The 19385-nt window shown below is 54.6% G+C and overlaps 2 protein-coding genes and 1 long non-coding RNA gene across 3 annotated transcripts in view; 1 reads left to right on the plus strand and 2 right to left on the minus strand.

Annotated features, from left to right (window-relative positions):
- Window positions 1-1880: 1880 nt before the first annotated feature.
- LOC108390323 (uncharacterized) lies at window positions 1881-9790 on the minus strand. The gene is made up of 2 exons (XR_001851471.3): window positions 9512-9790; window positions 1881-2137 (listed from the first exon to the last, which is right to left on the minus strand). It is a non-coding gene; the product is annotated as an uncharacterized lncRNA (long non-coding RNA).
- Window positions 9791-9832: 42 nt separating this feature from the next.
- HSD11B2 (hydroxysteroid 11-beta dehydrogenase 2) lies at window positions 9833-15353 on the plus strand. Its single transcript, XM_017649260.3, has 5 exons — window positions 9833-10230; window positions 13461-13673; window positions 13790-13975; window positions 14065-14202; window positions 14439-15353. Exons 1-5 carry the CDS (start codon window positions 9966-9968, stop codon window positions 14846-14848), a joined length of 1212 nt encoding a protein of 403 aa, XP_017504749.1. The 5' UTR covers window positions 9833-9965; the 3' UTR covers window positions 14849-15353.
- Window positions 15354-15847: 494 nt separating this feature from the next.
- ATP6V0D1 (ATPase H+ transporting V0 subunit d1) overlaps window positions 15848-19385 on the minus strand; it is a 42312-nt gene continuing 38774 nt past the window's right edge. Inside the window, exons 5-8 of the mRNA XM_017649261.3 lie at window positions 17010-17087; window positions 16711-16887; window positions 16523-16600; window positions 15848-16432 (exon numbers count right to left, since the gene is read on the minus strand). Coding sequence (XP_017504750.1) covers window positions 16271-16432; window positions 16523-16600; window positions 16711-16887; window positions 17010-17087 — 495 coding nt within the window. The 3' untranslated portion in view covers window positions 15848-16270. The remainder of the gene's footprint in view (window positions 16433-16522; window positions 16601-16710; window positions 16888-17009; window positions 17088-19385) is intronic.

Genomic DNA, 19385 nt, shown 5'->3' on the forward strand with positions numbered 1-19385 from the left:
CTCCTAGTCCTTGCCCATCTAACTCAGACAGCCCCCAAGGTTAGGCAATCCTCTGAAAAGTCCTGTGTCCATTCTTCCCACTCCATTCTAGCCCAGACGCCCAGCATCTTCCTTGCTGAGCCTGCAGCAGTCTCATCTCCCAAATCAGCCTGCCTACTTCTAGTCCATTCTCCTCCTGGTTGCCAGGGTTATCATTCTTTTCCTTTATTTGTTAAAGGGGGTGGTAATCTGAATAACGGCCTCCAGAGATGCTCACATCCTAATCTCTGGACCCTAATGATATGTTACCTTATATGGCAAAATGGACTTTGTAGATGTGATTAAGTTAGGGATCTTGAGAAGGAGGAGATTGTCCTGGATTATCCAGGAGGGCTCAGTATAATCACAAGGGCCCTTAACAAGAGTGAGGCACAAGGGGCAGAGTGGGAGAAGGAGATGTGATGATAAACAAAGGTCAGAGAGATTCAAAGATAACACATTGCTGGCTTTGAAGATGGCGGAAGAAACCATGAGCCAAGGAACACAGGTGGCCTTGAGAAACCGAAAAAGGTGAGGAAACAGATTCTCCCCTAGAGCCTCCAGGAACCCGGCTGGCACCCTGACTTCAGCCTGGTAAGACTCATTTCATACTTCTGACCTCCCGGACTGTAAGATCATAACTTGTATAAAGGCACTAATTTTGTGACTATTTGTTAGAGCAACAATAGAGGAATAATGCAGTGAGTTTCAAATAGGGTTAAATACACACACATATAACCAAGTAAAGCTGTTTCATTTAAAACAAAATCCAGGTGGCAGCTCAGATTCCCTTGAGGTCTGTTTGCATGACTCCAGGCCAGACTCTCTGAGAAGAGGACTCCCTCTTGCCAAATTTGCTTTTGAAAAGGCACAGGCAGCTTGATGGTGTTCTTCCTGAGTCTGTCATCACTGTGTGGTCCCCAGTCTGGAACCTGACACTGCCCAGGGCATCACCTGCTGAAGAAGGCCACACATTGCCTGCTCTCAGGCAGGCTGATGGCAGAGAAGTCTTTCTAATGTGAATACACCACTCATCAGGCTTCTGTTTAAAATACTTCCAGGGCTTCCCTTTGTCTTTAGGATCAATTGAAATGCCAAAGGCTTCTGAGGGCCTGCTTGGCAAGCTCCTTTCCACCTCCTCCTGCCTGTCCTCTGTGAGGACTGGGCAGCTCCTGGAACCCGCGGCACTCGCTCCCACCCCCAGGCCTTTTCCCACAGCGTTCCCTTTACTTGGAGTGTTGTTTCAGCTCCACCCACTCCCTCTGGCCAATTTCTATGAAAAAACGTGAGACATGCTTTTCTGGGACAGAAGTCAGCCCCTCGGGCAGGACTTGTTCCTGCCCAGAGTGGCTGCCCCTGACCCACAAGGCAGGTCTGCCCAGGGTAGAAGAGCCCAGGCCAGGGGGAGAACAAGCCCAACTGTGGTTTTAAGGGCTTGCACACAGGAGTGTGAGAAGGATCCAAGCTGGCTTACCTCACTTCTAGAACTGCCAGAGGAGACCCCTGAAAGGGCAGACGAAGTGAGTACATGAGCCCTGGGCCAGCACCAGCAGTCCATTTTTAAATTAGAGCCAGCGTGTGCCCGGGCTTCCTGGGACATGTCATTCGTCCCAGGGCAGGTCAGTGGTTACCCATTTCAATCCCAGCTCTACCAGTCAAATTCCTTAACCTCTCTAAATCTCAGTTCATTCCTATGTGAAATGGGGGTAGCAAGAGCTACTGCATTGGGCTGTGATGAGGCCTGAAAAGGTGGTCATGCCTATTGAGCACAGAGAGTGTTCAGCTGGTAGTAGACATTGATACGTATAATCTAGACCTTACTTGTCTTTATACCAGGAAATGATGCTATCCATTTCATCAGCTAGTGGAATTAAATTTTAATTATGAAATTAGCCTGGGTGGGATGTGGTCAGTCACAGCTCTTGACTCTCCGGTCCACTTTGTCTGGGTTGCAGTACCCTTTCCAGCAGGCTCTGCACGAGTCAGCCCATCCACTTGGATTGTCCCCATGGCCACCAGCATCTCTCGCCTCAGCAAGCACAGCAGCCTCCTGACTGGTCTTTCTGCTTCCACTGTGGGCAACCTACCCCGGTCGGTCCATTGTCCTTACAGTGTGTGGCTGTCAAAAGAAAAAAAAAAAGCCAAATTGATTGTTTTACCTCCTGCTTACAACCCTCAGTGCCTCTCTCTGCTCCCCAGGGAGAAGTATTTCCATATACTATGAAATTAGAATCGACGCCTCCTCCTCACAGCGGTCTCCAGTATCTCCCTTGCCCCTGGCTCTGACTGACCCCTGCGGCCTCATGGCCTCCCTTTCCTCAACGGGGCAGAGTGCCTCTTATACTAGGGTCTTTGTATGAGATGCTCTTGCTACCTGGAACATTGCTTCCCCCAGGAAAGCTTCCTCTGATCCTCAGAATAGAAGAGGCTGTCACTTCCATAGCACCATGGGACTTTGCTTTCTAGTTCCTTCTGTCAGTGGCTCCCTGATTGTGTAGTGATCTGATTAGGGACTGTCCCTGCAGCCAGAGACCAAGGGAGGAATGATACTTATCTAAGCTCACCAGGGCTTCCCTAGTACACAGCCTAGAATACTCAATGCACTCAATCAAGGTTTGTTGAATGAAAGAAGGAAGGAAAGAACAAAGAAAGGATAGTGGTACTCTATTTATAGGAATTCTTTTGTCAAGCCTTTTGTAAAGTAAATAATACTTGACTTACTTTCGGTGTAAAAATTGACTTTCCTATATTACCATCCCTTCAACAGAATAAATCTATTTTTCCCATATCCCTTGTAAAGATTTTTTTTTTTAATTTGGTACATCCAGGACATTTTCCTCCCATTCATTTTCCCTTTAAGTGTTTTTTTTATGACCACTTTGTGCTTTAAGAAAGAAGTGCTGTTCAGTATTTAGAATATTCCCTCCTCTTCCTTGGTTAGAAGGTCCTGGCAGCTTTCCTACTGTTGACTATAAGCAGTGCAGCTTAGAACACGATGTCATCCCTCCAGAACTCCCTCAGACCCAGATAAAACTTATCCTGTGTCTCCACTTGGGGACAAGGTGTTTGGAAACAACACCTTATGCAACAGAGCTGCTGCAGGGCTGTCCCTTGGAGGCAAGTGAAATAAAAATCATGGGGTGTGGAAAATGTGCCTGCAGAATCCTAGGAACCAAAGTTTCTCTGCCAGTAATTCAGTTTTTATTTTATGTTCCTTGGACAACTGAAGGCTTGTATTTACCACGTATGTTACCTAAGATGCAGAAAGGTAGGGTAGCAGGGAGGTAGGTACCCTGTGCTGGTAAGGATTTTCATGGCAGCCTGGTCACAGCTCACGTCTGGAAGCTGCCTGCCACCCAGCGCTGCATGTGCTCCCTGGGGAGGGGTATTTCCACTCAGCTTGAAATCTTTTTGCTTGCTCACCCCTGTGGGGAATAGTACATGCATGAAAAGTTGTTAGCTCTTACTTTATTTCAGAAATGTGCCCAGCCGAGACACCTGAATTTTTCCTCGAATACTTTAAAGCCAATTATGTGCCGGAACCTCTCAGGCTTGTTCCCAGCGGAATTTCCTTTGAGTGTTCATATCTCAAAACTTTACGTAACCTGACACAATTATCTGAAAAGCCTCGGAATCCAAAAGAACAGTGTTCTGAGCTAGGAATGAAGGTGGGAGCTGGGAGAGAAGTGTTCTGCCTGGGGACTGGGTCATGCTTCACTGCGACAATGCCCAATTCCAAAAAAAAATGCTAACCCCCTGACACTGTGACCAGTGGGCACACTTGCTTCATCTCTCTGAACAAAAAATGGCTTAATGAGGTGCTCAAGAGGCATTATAAAGCTCTGGACCCGGCTGGTGGTTAAAAATATTTTCATAACTGCCTTGAGCAACTGGTCTTCCCAGGATGCAAGCAAGAGTGGCTTGGGCCCCTATCAAGAGAGAGATCACCCCCTCCACCTACTCAAAAGTCAACCCATATGAGAGCTGAAGTCTCAGGCCAGAGGTTAGCGCTGCAAATGGCATGTATGTGGGGGATTGGAGTCTCTGTTTTCACCAAATGGTTGGTGCAGGTGATTCTGACCCAAACCCAGCCCCAAACTCCCTCCTCCAACCTTCAACCCAAGGGAAGCAGAGGGAGAGGGAGGGCACAAACTGTAAGTGCAGACCTGAAATTGGGGCACCACTAGGAGATAACCCCAAATTCCCAGAAGCCCTCGGCATTGTTTTCACTCTTGGAAATGCCAGCCTCCTCACGATTTGCATACCAGCAGTGAGGGACCTCCAAGGAGAAGGCACCACTCAGAGGTGGTTGGCTTTTCAAGGAATTCGTTAGAGAAAACTGTAAGCAAGGCTGTGAACAAACCCCCCTCCATCTGGTTTCAGTTTACTTAAAAAATAACACTCACAGTTCTCCCTACCAGCAATCAGAAAACAGGTCAGCTTCCCTTGGGGGCTATTAGCCACCAGAGGTGGGGCTGAATTATGTATATGCAAATAAATTAAATCAGCCAGCCAACAGCAACTAATTTTTATATCTTTTGCAGTTGTTCTGCCAAAAAAAAGGCCTGAATCAGGGATAATAGAAGCTGTATGGAAGCAAGTTTTGGAATTAGTTTTAACAACTTGCCTTATTTCTACCATTGGAAGACCTGTTCCTAATCCAGAAGCAAATAAATAAATGGGCATTGCCCACTGCATAATGCCAGCTTCCTAGGGTGACAGCCAAAGGGTGATCTGATGGTTAGAAGCACGGTGTCTGGACAGCTGTATGGCTCCGGGCATGTCACTTAACGTCTCTGAGACTGTTTTCTTATGTATAAGAAGGGGATAATGATAGTACCTGATTCTAGGGATGATGTGAGGACAGTAGATAAAATAAAGTACAAGAAAACTGGATGCAGGACTGGCATAAGACACGCACACAGTAAATGTGACAGAGGATTATGAATAACTCAAAACCACACTGCAGGATACAAGAAGGCTGGTTTCATCTGAAGTCAGCCAAGCTCTCCCAGCAAGCTTTCTCAGCTGGCACTTGACTTTCCCCTGGGGTTGGTCCAGAAAACCCTTCAGAGTACATTCTCTTACTGTTTCCAAAACTCCAAGGCCCTAATCCCCAAACATCTACCTTCAATCCTGGAGACAGGAAGACCAGACAATTTAAAAGTACAAGTGATGCCCCCATGTCTCATCATCCCCTCTCCCTGGTAACCCAAGGGGCCTGATTTCTAGGTGTACAGCCTAGAGGGGGTACCTCTGAAAATGGGAAGGTGGGCTTCAGTTCCTGCCCAGGGCATGTTGAGGTGAATTGGCAATCTCTGGTCTCCCATGCTGTGTGCAGGATGTACCGGAGACATGGGCATCCAGCTGACTCTGGGCTCAGCCCTTGCATGTCCACGAGCACCTTGGGCTTGGTTTGTCCAAAAAGCAGACCTCTGTCCCTTATCTGCATTCAGCAACAGGACTCCTAGCCTCTGCTCTTCCCATGTCCCCAAAGCCATTTCCTGGCCAACCAGGACAGGGTCTCATTTGCTCAAGACCATTCCCAGCTCTCCTTTGTCTTTAGAATGAAGTCTGAGAGGGCACATGTGGCAAATGTGGCCCTGTATTAACACCTGAGTTTGAATCTTGAGGCTGGTCCAAGATAACAGAACATTATGAGTATCTCAAAGCCATACTGCAAGATCCAAGAAGGCCAGTTTCACCTGGAGTCAGCAAGAACACGTCTAGCAAGTGTTCTCAGTGGCAGCCTACCTGGTCCTGAGTTTGAGACCTTGAACAATTTTCTTACCCTCTGGAAGCCGCAGTTTCCTTGAATATAAAATAGTAAATATGACACCTACTACAAAGGACTATTAGGAAGCCTCTGCACCCAAGAGCTTGGGACGAAGCAAGAAGTTTGGAGGCCACTGTTCAATATGAAGAGAGGATGAGATGGGGGGTGGGGGGATGGGGGCTGCCAGAACTGGGGAAGATGATAAAACCAGCTTGGGACATGCTGAGTGTGATGGGCCTACGGGTGTCCACAGGAGGCATCCGCGGGCCTGAGGTCAAGAGCAAGGCCTTGGCTAGAAAGGAATGTGGGAGTCATCAGCATGTGAGTAAAAAGTTGAGCCATGGTGGGGGAGGGGCTGAGCATGAGGCCTCCACAGCCAGACATTCACCCACAAGGAAGGGAAGCTGGAAAAGGAGGCTGAGAGGTGGAGAAGGAGAACCAGAGGGAGGAGAAGACCAAGCAGCTGTGAAGTGGCTTCACAGGCTCTGAAGGGAGAAAGGCCTGGGGCAGTGACAAGTGGCCAGCAGGGCAGAGGCCTTGAGGAAGCCAAGTTAATTGAAAGCAGAGATGTGCCTATGGTATTTGGGGACTAGGATGTCATCCACAGGTGACCTTTGGTGAGGGGAAGCTGACTCAGAGCTATAGCTGGGCAGGGGAGAGTGGAAATTTTGATTGAAGAGTTTTTAGAGAAATGTGGCTGAGAATGGGGAGGAGAGAGAACAATGCTTAAAGAAAGGGATACAGGACTCAGGCAGAAGTTCTACATTGTGGTGACCAGTGGGAGAGGCCAGGGCCTAGTTCATGCTGCTGGGAAGGGGCCAGGTGTTGGTTATATCCACGGTGTCCAGCCCAGGGCCTGGGGCACAGTAGAAACTCAATAAAAGTTTGCTGTCTTTGAGGGTGGGGAAGATTGGGGTCTGTGACCTGGGTGAAGGGACTGGCCATTGGCAGGAAGAGGGGACCCTGTGCCATTGCGCAAGGAGCGGGGTGGTGATGAGGTGCTGGGATGAGTAGAGCGCCATGCAAGGCTTCCTTGGGACTCAGCTGCCTCTGAGCTGGACCACAGAGAAAGAGGTGACAAGGGAGTGCCTGGATCCAGTAACCCCACTGTGGTCAGGGGACAGACTGTGAGCTCTTGGAGACTGCCACTTGGCACCCCAAGATTCTGTTCCCTCCATCCTCAAATTCAGCAGTCATCTTCACTTTATCCCCTTCAGAGCAGTGCCTTCCCCCAAAGGCCAGCAGATGGTGCCAGTGAGCTGCTGGATTCCGTGGGAGTCGAGTCAGCCCGACAGCTTGAAACCCACCTGGTGGCCCTCAAGGCCTGGAGCTTGCTAAGGGCTCACCAGGTATCCTAAGGGTGTGTGAGTGCAGAGTGTGTGTGTGTGCGTGGACTAAAGGAGACTGTGAGCTAAGGACTTAGGCGAAGGGTAGTTCAGGGGCTCTGTTCCTTCTGCTTGTCCTTCATTCCTCAGGCCCTGGTTTATCTTCAGGAGCTCATGCCCCCTGCCCCCTTCCCTTCTTTTCCCTGAAGGCCCCTGCCAGCCCAGACTCCTGGTTCTGGCAGAGGCTGGTTCTCTGCCCTTGGGCTGGCATGACTGGCACCAGGCCTCAGACAGGGCTGGGCCAGCCCCTCCCAGACATGACTGCCCAAACCACCTTCTTTCTACTTCCAGAATGTCTCAACCTGATGAGGGGTAAAGGGTCAGCTACTGAGGAGCCACAGAGGGCTGAAGTATAGATTCTGGGCAGGAGGCCAGCTTTCTGGCCTAGGAAATGAGATGACTGTGGGGGGGGAGTGGCGGGGGTGGGGGGTTTATATAAAAATGTGGCAGATCATCCAGTCCCACAAGACCCAAACTACACAAAACTAAAGGTCTGTCTAAGGCAGCACAGCATCCCAGAAGCTGAGCTGGAAACACCCCCTTCCCATCCTATTCTCCACAGCCAAAGGCAATTCCCTACACCCCCTCTCAGCAAGTCTCTCTCCCCAGTATGGACTTCCCAGTGAATCGGGATCCTTCATGGTTTCTTCCTAGGACAGTATAGGATCCTGTTTCTCAGTCTCTGGTCTCACCTTGTTTTTCTGCTTCCACCTCCCTGCCCCTCAACTTCTGATCTGGCAAACACTGGTATGTCCTACGTAGGCTTGACCATTGCCTGGGGCCCCCATGCCACCCCCACCTCTACACCCCTTCTCAGCCCTAAGGGGAAGCCTTTAACAGGCTGAAATTGAAACCACAGCCAGACTGTCCGTCGGAGGACTAGAGCTGGGAGATCCCACCAGTCCAGGGTCTACAGCTCAGATCAGGAAGCCGAGCCAAGGGTGTTGTGTCCACCTCTAAGCCTGGCCATAGATTTAGGACAACAGGAATCAGCAGGTTTTGGAGAAGGAATGTTTCCTTGAGTTTCCAAAGGAAACCCAGACCAAGGAAGAGAGTCCCCAGAAACACAACACACACAAATGTATTCACATGCACATACAGGCTCACGGGACAGGGTCAGACACACATGTGTATGGGCAGGCCATAGAACCCATGGACACGAGTGTGTAGAAACACAGGCACATATAAGCACACAAGGTAGGCACAAGGCAGGCACACACACCCTCCCAGGCAAGTCCTGCTTCCCAGGACCAGGGCTAGTCTGTTATTTAGACTTAAAGAAGGAATACATGAGGGCACAGCAGGCCTCTGGGCAGGAGGTGGGCCTTCCACCCAGAGCCTCTCACCTTAAGTAGGTCTGCTCCCAGCCCTATCCCTGAGATTCCCCTGGCTCACCAGGGGGCCACACCTGGGTGGCAGAGAAAGCTTTGATAGAGCCATTGCTTTGAAGCCCTGGCACAGAGCCTGGACACCTAAGATAGAGAACGGGAAAGAGGGCAGGGAAGGACCATGACCTCCCAGGACCCAGAACAGGCATGGATGCAGCATTGGGCAAGGCCCAGAGGCCCACAGGAAGCAGGGACCTCCTCTGTCATGGGCTGTACCTACAGTCCTCAGCATAGGGCCTGGCAGCCAGGTACTGGCACCAGCTCCTAGTGCCTGGCAGAGCTCTGGCATAGATGCCAAGAACAGGGTGCCAGACATGGGGGTGGGTAGGGTGTGGGGCTGCTGGGCCACACACAAACACAGACCTTCATACACACAGGCAAACAAATGCACCCATACTCACACCACTTGTTTTATACCCTGGGAAATCATGGGAGCAGGGCACGTATCACCCTGTCCCAGAGGCCGCCCTCACTCCCAGGTGTCCCCATTGGCCTGGCTCTTGGAGTCCCTGAAGTTGGAGGATGGGCTAGAGGTAAGGTTAGGCCTAGATGCTTCCTCGACCCCTCCTCCCCACCCCCCTCCAACATAGCCTTGTGTAGCAGAAGGCAGGGTTGGTGCATTCCCAAAGCTGGGCCTTAAAGGGAAGGGGGAAGGCGGGGCAGAGACTCCCAGGAACCCAGTAGGTCATCCTGCTCCCTTCGGTCCGCACCCCAAGCCGGTTTTGTGGCCCCAGGCAGCGTAGGTGTGAGCATTTGTCAGGATGTGTGTGCGATGGACCTGAGTGCGGCGCGTGTTTGGGCGGCGGCGGCCGGGTGAGGGCGGGCCGGTTCCCCGCGGTGTTCCGGCAGGCCCGGCGTCTGAGGCTGTGCCGTCTGTGCGGGGAGCTCATGGAGGCTGTGCGTATCCTCAGGTGTCCTGATCAATGTGAGCTGGATGTGCTTACCTGGGAGCGGCGGCTCGGCGGCCCTGGGAGCGTGGGGTGTGGGGACGCAGGGCGAGCTTATGCAGGGCACGAAGCTAGACCGACCCACCCCCTCTCCGCGCGGCCCGCGGCAAGGCGGCATCTCCTTGAGCAGCAACTTTGGGACTTTGTTCCGGCTTCTTCGAAAGCGGATCAGGCCGCGGGGGCGGGGCAGAGGAAGGGGGCACCTGCCCGGAGGAGGATGCCTGGAGAGAAGTGGAGGAAAGCCCCGCCCCTGTCCCGCCTATGACCCGCCTTCTCCCCGCCCCCCGGGGCTCTTTATAAGCTCGGCCCGAGGGCGAACGGAGACCGCGAGTATCCCTCTGGCCACTGGCTGTGGTGTGCTGCAGCAACCCGCGCTTCTCGCCCCAGCCGCGAGTCTCTCTCCCCGATCCTCAGCCCGGCTCCCGACCCGCCTCACCCCGGCCTGGCTGCCATGGAGCGCTGGCCTTGGCCGTCGGGCGGCGCCTGGCTGCTGGTGGCGGCCCGTGCACTGCTGCAGTTGCTGCGCGCAGACCTGCGTCTGGGCCGCCCGCTGCTGGCGACGCTGGGGCTGCTGGCTGCGCTCGACTGGCTGTGCCAGCGCCTGCTACCCCCGCCGGCCGCCCTCGCAGTGCTAGCCGCAGCCGGCTGGATCGCGTTGTCCCGCCTGGCTTGTCCGCCGCGCCTACCCGTGGCTACTCGCGCGGTGCTCATCACCGGTGAGTGCGCGGAGCGCGGGGATTCCAGGCTCTAGGGCGAGACTTGACACCCAGAGGACCCCCCCTGAGCACGCCAAGGCAGGGAGGAGACCCCAGAGCAGGTATGGGAGAGTCTCCTTCTCTTGGGTGCGGGGAGAGAGCCAAATAGGAAGCGCAGGGCATCTCCCCAAGTCCGGGTAACTACCTGCAGCTGCGGGGAGTGTTGGAGGGAAAATGAAGGAGCAGGCAGGTGCTCAGGGAAAACTGGTGGCTGAGAAAGACGGAGCCTCCTGGACCCTGGGGTTTATGCTATGCCGCTCGCCAAGAAAGCAGTCTTCGGATAGATTTTAGTCACCCTTTGAACTCTGCCTAACACCCCCACATGTGACACCCCATCTGCTCTTCCCTAGGGCCAGGAAAGTGCTTAGATGGGGAGTTGGGACCCCCAAGGCCAAATTTGCTAGGGTCCTTGGAGTCCAGAAAAGCTTAAAGTCACCATGAGGGGGAGCTGGGCATTCAGCTGCCTCTAAGATCCCACCACCCACTCTTAATCTGCTGAGGTAGCAAGCCAGAGTCTGCACCCAACACCCCACCCCGCATTCCCTCTGGTCCTCGGTGCCCAGGAAAGAGGTCTTGGAGAGCTGGGCTCAGGTGCCTCTGGCCGCCTGGCTGAGCTCCCTTTGTCTGGAGCAGGGAATAAATCTGTCACCAGAAGAGGGAAGGGGGTTAAGGGGAGGCTGAGGCCCAGCGGGAAGTGTGGAGGGAGGAAAAGGCCAGGGGGCACTAGCTCCATTGTGTGGGGAGAGGGGCAGCCTAGTTTATCCCCCAACCCCCATGGCTGGTGCTCATGGAGCACTAACAGGTGCTCAGAGCTCTGCCTTGCATTGGGCCTGGCTGAGGGTAGCCACCAGATTGGCTTCTCAGAGATGTTGATCTAGTAGGGGGCCCTGCATGATAGATGGAGAAGAGATAACTTTCCAGAGGAGGACTTCTTGAGCTGGACCTCAAAGGATGAGGGGAGAAAGGTGGAGTGTGGAAGGTGTATTGGATCAGACCAAGGATGTGGGACAAAGGTTCCAGGCAAGAATGAGGATGGCTTGGGGAGGGAGCTGCTGGGATTGAGGTTGTTCCTCAGAAGGAGCCTTGAATGCTGGGCAGGAAGCCAGACTATGCTGAGGTAGGGTTGGGGTGAGGGTAGCACAAGGGTTTTGGCCTTTAGCAAAGAGGGTGGAGATAGAGCAGGACTCAGGCTGGATGAGAGAGACCTCAGCTCAGAGTGTAGTGGGAAGCCTCAGGGGACTCCAGTTTCAGGGATTTGAGGAAAGAAAGATGACAGACCCTCTAGGTATGAAGCAGGGACTGGGTCAGGAGCTCTGCCCCCAGGGACAGGACAGGACAGGACAGCTCCGCCCTTGCCTTGTAACTTGTGAGCTGCCTCAACAGGACCCAAGCCATCTGCAGATCCTAGTGACCCAGTGTGCAGTCTTTCCTGAGATTTCACCTTAGGCCTTTGTGCTACTGCTCCTATTTCTAGCCTTGAGCCTGCGAGTAAGGGGAGAGGAGGAATGGCTTATGTGACTTGGGCTCCCCCACCTCTGGGCAGAGAGCCATGCGATGGGGAAGGGGAGGAAGACTGCCCAGCCTACCCAGCTGAGCATCAAGAGTAGGCCTCCAAGCTTACCAGTGCCCAAAACTCTGGGTTTCCCCTCTCACCACCTAACTGCAAGACAAATAGGTGCCCAAGCCCTGCCTCACCTGCCAGGAACACTCCCTTGAGCTGGCTGCCATCTACCCTTCTGTAAGAATGCTCCTGAGAATCACTGGCTGAGGCTACTCCCAGAGCTCAACCCTGGGGTCAGGGTCTGGGCTGAGTGCCTGGGTGCCTCATGTGTGCATCTGTGCACTGGTCTCATGAGCTTTCATGGAAGTGGGCCTGTGTATGAATATACAGGCAGGTTAGAGGTATGTACAGGTATCTGTATGTATGAAGGTGAATAAGAGGTTATGCAAGGCATGGGTGACTGTGTTGGGACTGCAGAGCTGAGGCTCTGGGAGGCCTCAGTTTCCCTGTGAAGGGTTGGCTGGCAGGCCCCCAGCCATACAAAGCCCAGCTCACAGGGCAGGGATGGGATGGGGAAGAGGTGCATCGGCCTTGCAGCTTCTACTCAGCAGGACCACCACAGGGGCAGGCTCCAGAGGGCTTCTTTCCTCCCTCACTGGCCTTCCCCTCCCCTCTCTGGCCACCAGCCCTGCCCCCATAGCCAGGGTCTGAATGGGAACAATCAAGGAAGTAGGGGCTTATCAGACCCCCACTCTGGTTCTGCCTGGTGGTTCCTCTATCCAAATACCAAAGACAGGAAATTAAGCCTCCAAGAGTGGTAACTGACCTCAGATTACTTGTTCGGTGTGCGAAGGGATTCAAATGCAGGTCTGTTCTCTTCTCCATCAATCATCATCTGTCCTGGGGGCAAGTGGTCTGGGGTTCAGAGAATGCCCCGTTGTTGCCACTGATTGGAGTTACGAGGGTGAGGGTCGGGGTGAGGTGGGGGTGGGCTTCCAGTTTGCCAAGAGCCCGGAACAGTAGGAGGGGGTGTTGAAGCTGGGAAGGAAAGTGGAGCTGAGGTTGTGTAGAGCCTGGATGATGCGAGCAGAGGATTAAGGCTTCATTCTGATGGAGCCTTGGAAAGGTTTTCAGCAGTAGAATGATACTGTTATTTTTGGAAAGATCCCGCGGGCTGCTTAGATAGTGAATGGATTCAAGGGGGCAAGATGGGATGGGACTACAGAGGGACTGCTTCAGTGTCCAGGCAGCAGGGAGAGGCCAGGGCAAGGGTAGCGGGAGACAGCGGGTGGCTGTGCATAATACAGTGCACGCCAGCTGAGCCTGATAGCAAGAAGGCAGGAAGACATCAGGGCTGCGACTGGGTCTCAGGCTGACCTACAGTAGAGTCCTTTACTTTTGCTGAGTGACTTTGGGAAGCAGCTTAGCATTACTAGGTGTGTTTCCTCATCTGTAAAGTGGGACTCAAGCCATGTTTGATAGGGTCGCTGTAGGAGTCTGGTGAGAAAGTACTGGTGCTCTGCCAGGGGGCAGTGTCTACCAGAGGTGGGTCTCAGAAAGGAGGGAGGGCTGATGACTGCTGGTAGATGGGGTGTTCAGGGGCCTGAATCCTGTCTGGACCCTGGGCCAGGGTTGTCTCAGTCTGGACTGGGCCACACTGGGAATTCACTGGCTTTCCTACCCTGGGCAGGCTGTGACTCTGGCTTTGGCAAGGAGACTGCCAAGAAGCTAGACTCCATGGGCTTCACTGTGCTGGCCACCGTGTTGGAATTAGATGGCCCTGGTGCCCTAGAGCTGCGTGCCTGCTGTTCCCCTCGCCTAAGGCTGCTGCAGATGGACCTGACCAAGCCAGCAGACATTAGCCGAGCCCTGGAGTTCACAAAGGCCCACACAGCCAGCACGGGTCAGTGGGCATGGCTCCACCAGGAGAGGGTGTGGCTGGGTGGGTGTGAAAGGCCAGGGGTTGGAGGTTTGCTGCTGGGCTGACCAGAAGCTTCCCTCCCCACTCCATGCCCTCAGGCCTCTGGGGCCTGGTCAACAATGCGGGCCACAACGATATAGTGGCCGATGTGGAGCTATCTCCCATGGCCACGTTCCGCAACTGCATGGAGGTGAATTTCTTTGGTGCACTCCAGCTGACCAAGGGTCTTTTGCCACTGCTGCGCCATTCAAGGGGTCGTATCGTGACCGTGGGCAGCCCGGCAGGTGAGTGCCCTCCCCAACTGGAGCAGAAAAGGTGCCTGCGGGGTGGGAGGGATGCTGGAGCCCCTGATTCACTACCAATCCATCCCCAGGAGACATGCCATATCCATGCTTGGCAGCCTATGGGACCTCCAAAGCGGCCACGGCACTGCTCATGGACACATTCAGCTGTGAACTACTGCCCTGGGGGGTCAAGGTCAGCGTCATCCAGCCTGGCCTCTTCAAGACAGGTGGGGGTTGGGGTTTAGGGTGTGATGTGGTGGATGTGGGGCCTAGGGCTAAAGAAAGAGGGGTGGGCATGATCTTATCTGGGGTGGGATAAGATCTGGGATATGGGCACAGCTTTGGCTAGAGGTTGTGGGTTATGAGTTAGTTGGTTTATGGCTCTGGTTGTGGGTTAGTTGGTCCCAGGTCTGGTTTGGGTTTCCCTAATGACCCTATTCTGACCTTGCCACTCCTTCCCCAGAGTCAGTGCAAAATGTGGGCCACTGGGAGCAGCGCAAGCAGCTGCTGCTGGCCAGCCTGCCCTCAGAGCTGCTGCAGGCCTATGGCGAGGACTACATTGAGCACTTACACAGGCAGTTCCTGCAGTCCCTGCGCCTGGCACTGCCAGACCTCAACCCAGTTGTAGATGCCATCACCGACGCACTGCTGGCAGCTCAGCCATGCCGCCGCTATTACCCGGGCCGCGGCCTGGGGCTCATGTACTTCATCCACTACTACCTGCCCGAGGGCCTGCGGCGCCGCTTCCTGCACTCCTTCTTCATCAATCCTTGTCTGCCAAGAGCACTGCAGCCTGGCCAGCCTGGCCTTACCCCCGCCCAGGATACAGCCCGAGATGGAGACCCACTTCCAGGCCCGCATGGGGCCCGATGAGCCATGTGCATATATGGCCTAGCTGCTCTCACAGAAGAGGTCCCATGAGCCCTTGGCCCTCCCCTGGGCACTGTGATCCCCAAGTCTGCCCTAGGGCTTGGTGAGGCTGGGGCTTCCCAGTGAACCTCCAGGCCTTTCTACTGCTTCATGAGCCCAAACAGACCCTCCTGGGCACAAGGCTCTACCCTGCAGCTTGGAGAACCCAGCTGGATGGGGAGCTTAGTGCAACACTTAGCTGTAGCCTTTGACAGGATCTTGCAGACAGCGCCTCTGCAAACTAAGGAGTGACTGGGTGGATTAGGGTCCCCCCACCGCCTCAGGATTATTTCTCAACACCTGTGCCTCAGTGCTGTGATTCAAAGGGTGAATCCTGACTCTTTCTTGACTGGCTTAAGAGTTAGGGCCCCAACCACCCACCCCAGCCACAAGGAGAGCACATACCCCTACATGCCTGATTGCCACTTTTAAAATAAAGACAAATTTATTTCTCCTAGGATGGGGAAAATCCTGTGTTTGGAGGGGTGACTGCCTGTGTGACAGGCTGTGGCTGTGTGATTGGGAACTGCCTGGGGAACCCCTGGGGGTCGGCATGAGAGCTGAAGCTCTGGGCACGGACTGTGGTTCAAATATACCCTGCTTCTTTGACCTTGGGCAGACAGTTCTGTTATCCAGAGGTTTGGGTTTCTTCACAACAAAATGGGGGCAATGCTCCTGGCAGAGGGAACTGTACGGCTCAATGAAGCAAGTAGCCTGGGGGCCCTTTAGGGCCAAGGCCTAGCTCCACAGGCCTGTCTAAGCCTCCAGCAGAGGAAGGGCTGTCCTCTGGTGACCCCCCAGACCCAAGGAAGCTCACTGCATAGGGGGAGGACCAGCCTGGGGCTGCCAACTGAGACTGATGGGTAGAAGGCTTAGGGAGGGGGGTACTAGGCAAGGGTGGGACCCAAGGAGAGGGTGTCTGGGAGAAGCACAAGGGCTCAAAGCAAAGAGCAGACAGCAGGCTTAGAGAGGGCAGTTTATTGTCTCAGAGGGGCAGAGCTGAGGGATGGGTGCAGAGCTACTTCCTCCACTCCCCAAGGACGCACTATCCCTTCACCTGGGCCATGGCTCTGGGGGTGACCCACAGAGGGGACAGGAGGCCCACGTTGCCCTCGGGTTCTCAGGGAGGGACACAAAAGTGACCACATGCTTCTCAGACATGTCAGTGGCTGTAAACAGGGCCGAGAGGACCTCCTTGCTCAGGAGAGGGGCTTGGTCCATCCTTGGTCAAGGGAGCACGTGCCCAGCCCCTTTACAGGCCCAATAACAGTCTCAGAGAGAGTCGGGGAAGCTGGGCAGCCACCAGGACAATGTGTTGTCCCCCAGGGCAGGCAGGTGAGCCGTGGGCTCTGTCACAGCACACAAGGACACATACTTGTGGGGAGCCTAGAAGATGGGGATGTAGTTGTCGATCTTGGCACGGTGCCGCTGGGCGATGCACTCGGCAATCCACACAATGTTGCGACACTCCTGCTCCTTGAGCTTCACAAAAGCGTAGAAAACACCAAAGTGGAACTGGTTCAGGAAGGCCAACTTGTTCAGTTTCACCTGTGGACAGAGGCAGGCGTGGTGTGTGCAGGTGGCAGAGTCGGGCCTGAGGCACCAACCCCTCCCTATGATGGCAGCCCTGGCCCTCACCTCATGCTCAAAGAATCGGTCCTCCAGGGTCTTGTCTCCCGGGTTGCTGCCTGCACCCTCAAAGAGCAGTTTGTACTCCTGGCCCAGGGAAATGGTAGGAAGCAGGAACGTGAGTGCAACTGGGTGTAGGTGGGGATGCGTGCACCAGTATGCCCGCCCGCCCACCATCCTGCAGCTGGGGCACTCACTGGGTAGTAGTCAGCCACGTTCTTCACCTGCTCGTAGTCATCAGCCCGAGCCAGCTGGGCCAGGCCCTCAGGGTAGAGCCGACCACAGTGTGGAAAGAGCTTGGCACGGTCCTCCTTAGACAGCTCTGTGCCGAAGGAGTTGATGGTGATGATGAAGGCACGGCGGTCTGCTTCAAACTGTGGGGCCAGTGCACAGGAAGGAGTGGGGAGGAGGCAGCAGCCAGTCAGTGGGCAGGGCTCCCCCCAGGCCAGGGCTTCAGAGAACCTGCAGGTCAGGGTGGGGGTAGGCAGGCACTAACCTCTAGGATTGGGCACATGGCATCGGCCGTGGTCCCGCCCAGAAGGGTGCAGAACTTGTAGAAGGACTCCAGGTAGGCCTGAAGAACATGCGGCTTGCTCAGCCCAGGCAGGAAGGCTCTAGGGGCCTGCCAAGCCTCCTGCCCACAGTCTCCTCCCCAGCCCCTTTCACAATGAGTCCCAACCACACACCCATGGATTGGCCAGGGGCAGCCCCCCTATCAGAGCCCGTGAAACATCCACAAATTCCAACTGCTAATCAGCTGAGCAGCAGCAGCGTGCCACCTCCCCTCACCCAGGAGGATGGAGCAATTTCTGGCTGGCTTTTGGCTTCATGGTGCCATACCTCTGTGCCCTCATCCCACAGTGGGCCAGGCTCAGAGAGGGGCTCTGTCTCCCCACTGCCTTTCCCCAAAATCTCCCCTCCTGTCTCCCCACTGCCTTTCCCCAAAATCTCCCCTCCTCAGGCTCAGAAAACCACATGTCAATTGGCTAGTGAGGGAAGGTCACTCTTGAGAGTTCATGGGGGTGGCCCTGGCTTCTCTGGGCACCCACCGCCTCTTTCCTCCTCCCATCCCCAAGGTAGTTCCCAGGCACCACACAACAGGACCAAATTGTCTGCCCAGTTCCTGCTGAGAGATGGTTATTGCCTGCACAGATGACAACATCAGCCCTGTGGCACAATGGCTGCATACGGGGGCTGCCAGTGGGAATGAGCACTTCCTGCCCAGGCAAATTGGGTCTGCTGGGCATGAGAAGACAAGTGAGCCCAGGGAGCTCCCCTCACGCAGATTCTCCTGGTAGCATGGTCACAGGGACCACAGACCACAGGTCTAGCTCCACAGGCTAGAGACTATTCTGAGTTGAGGGGTTGTGCTGGGAGGCATGGAACACTTTTACACCCTTCAAAGTATGGAGATCTCTCTACCCACCACCAGCTGACTCAGGCCAAGAGCTCCACCGCCCCAAGCAAGAAGTGAGGTGAGACCCAGGAGTCCAGAAGCCTGGCCAGCAGCATTGGGCAGGGTTCCGGGGCGGCCCTGAGGTGACCACTGGGGTCACAGGAAACAGAAGTCTATGACAGGTCAGGGAATAAGAAGCCTAGAAGGGGAAGTAGACCTCAGCACAGCAGATCCCCAGGTATCAGAGGGCCTGCGTGGCAGAAACAGCACCAATCCTACCATGGCTTGGTGGTAGTTTAGTCCCCCCAAGCATTGTCCACAGCTACTTCTTCCCCATGGCCAGCCAAGCTGGCTATGCCAACATCTCTAGGCCTGCCCCAGTAGGGCCTGCTGTTCCTATCTGTTGGGGAAGCTACCAGCCTTTGCCAGCCTGTACTGATCCCTGGGAAGGCTGACCCTGGTGTGGGAGAGCCCAGTGGGATAACTCAGACTCTCTTCTGGAGGCTAGGGCAGCTGAAGAAACTGGCAAGACCCCAAAGATCCAGGTACCAAGGTCACCTCCTAACCCCCACCCTGTCCCCTGCAGTCTGCCAGCCCATGGCTGCTGCACCAGCTGCCTACAATTCCCACCCGCCAGACAGCTGAGGGTCCACCTAATCTCCCATCTGTGGCTACTGGGCTGGGACATAGCCTGACTGGTGGGCGGTCCTGGCATGGTGCCCACAGCATTGGACCGGTGTTTACGAGCTGGTGCCTGGGCAGCCCTCACCAGTGACTCTAGCTAGAACCAGTCAGGCCCGGTGAGGGTGTGGGTGAGGCTGGGGGTACAGCCGCACCTCTCACCCTATCTCAGGGCAGGGAACCCGGCATGGAGCCAGCTGGGCAGACAGGAGCACTCTGAGCGTGCATGCGCACATTCTAGGCTGCTTCCCTATTAGCGGGTGGATCAGAGCACTTGCTTTACAAACAGGCTGAGCCAGGTGTAACCCCCAGTGCTGCCAATGTCTAGCAAGTGGCTTCAGGCAACACCCTATTTCCCTAAGCCTCAGTTTCCTCATTTTACAAATGTGGATACTGACTACCTAGCTCCTAGGGCAGTCCCAAGGATTAAAGTTGCTAATCATACCACCTCAAGTCTCATCCCCTCTAATCTGTCCTCCACATTGCTGCCAGAGGAGACTTTCTGATGATACTCCCCTCTGCTGGGTACCTTCACTGGCTGACCCTCCCCACAGGATAAAGTTCAAACTTCTGGCTTGGCATTCAAGGCTCTGGGTAACAATCCTATGTCTGCCTCTTTTTCCAGACCTGTCTCCTGCTATCCATCTGGAACCTGTACTTTCCCAGCAAACCACCTGCCACTTGGCCCATGCTCCATGCTTGCCTCTGCATGTGCTGTTCCCCTGCCTAGTCCATTGCAACCTCTAGGCAGGCCCTTCACCTGCTACCAGACCACCCCTGCATTCTGGCCTAGAC

This window comes from Manis javanica, chromosome 17 (genome assembly GCF_040802235.1).
Source record: "Manis javanica isolate MJ-LG chromosome 17, MJ_LKY, whole genome shotgun sequence".
In the NCBI taxonomy this organism is placed as follows: Eukaryota; Metazoa; Chordata; class Mammalia; order Pholidota; family Manidae; genus Manis; species Manis javanica.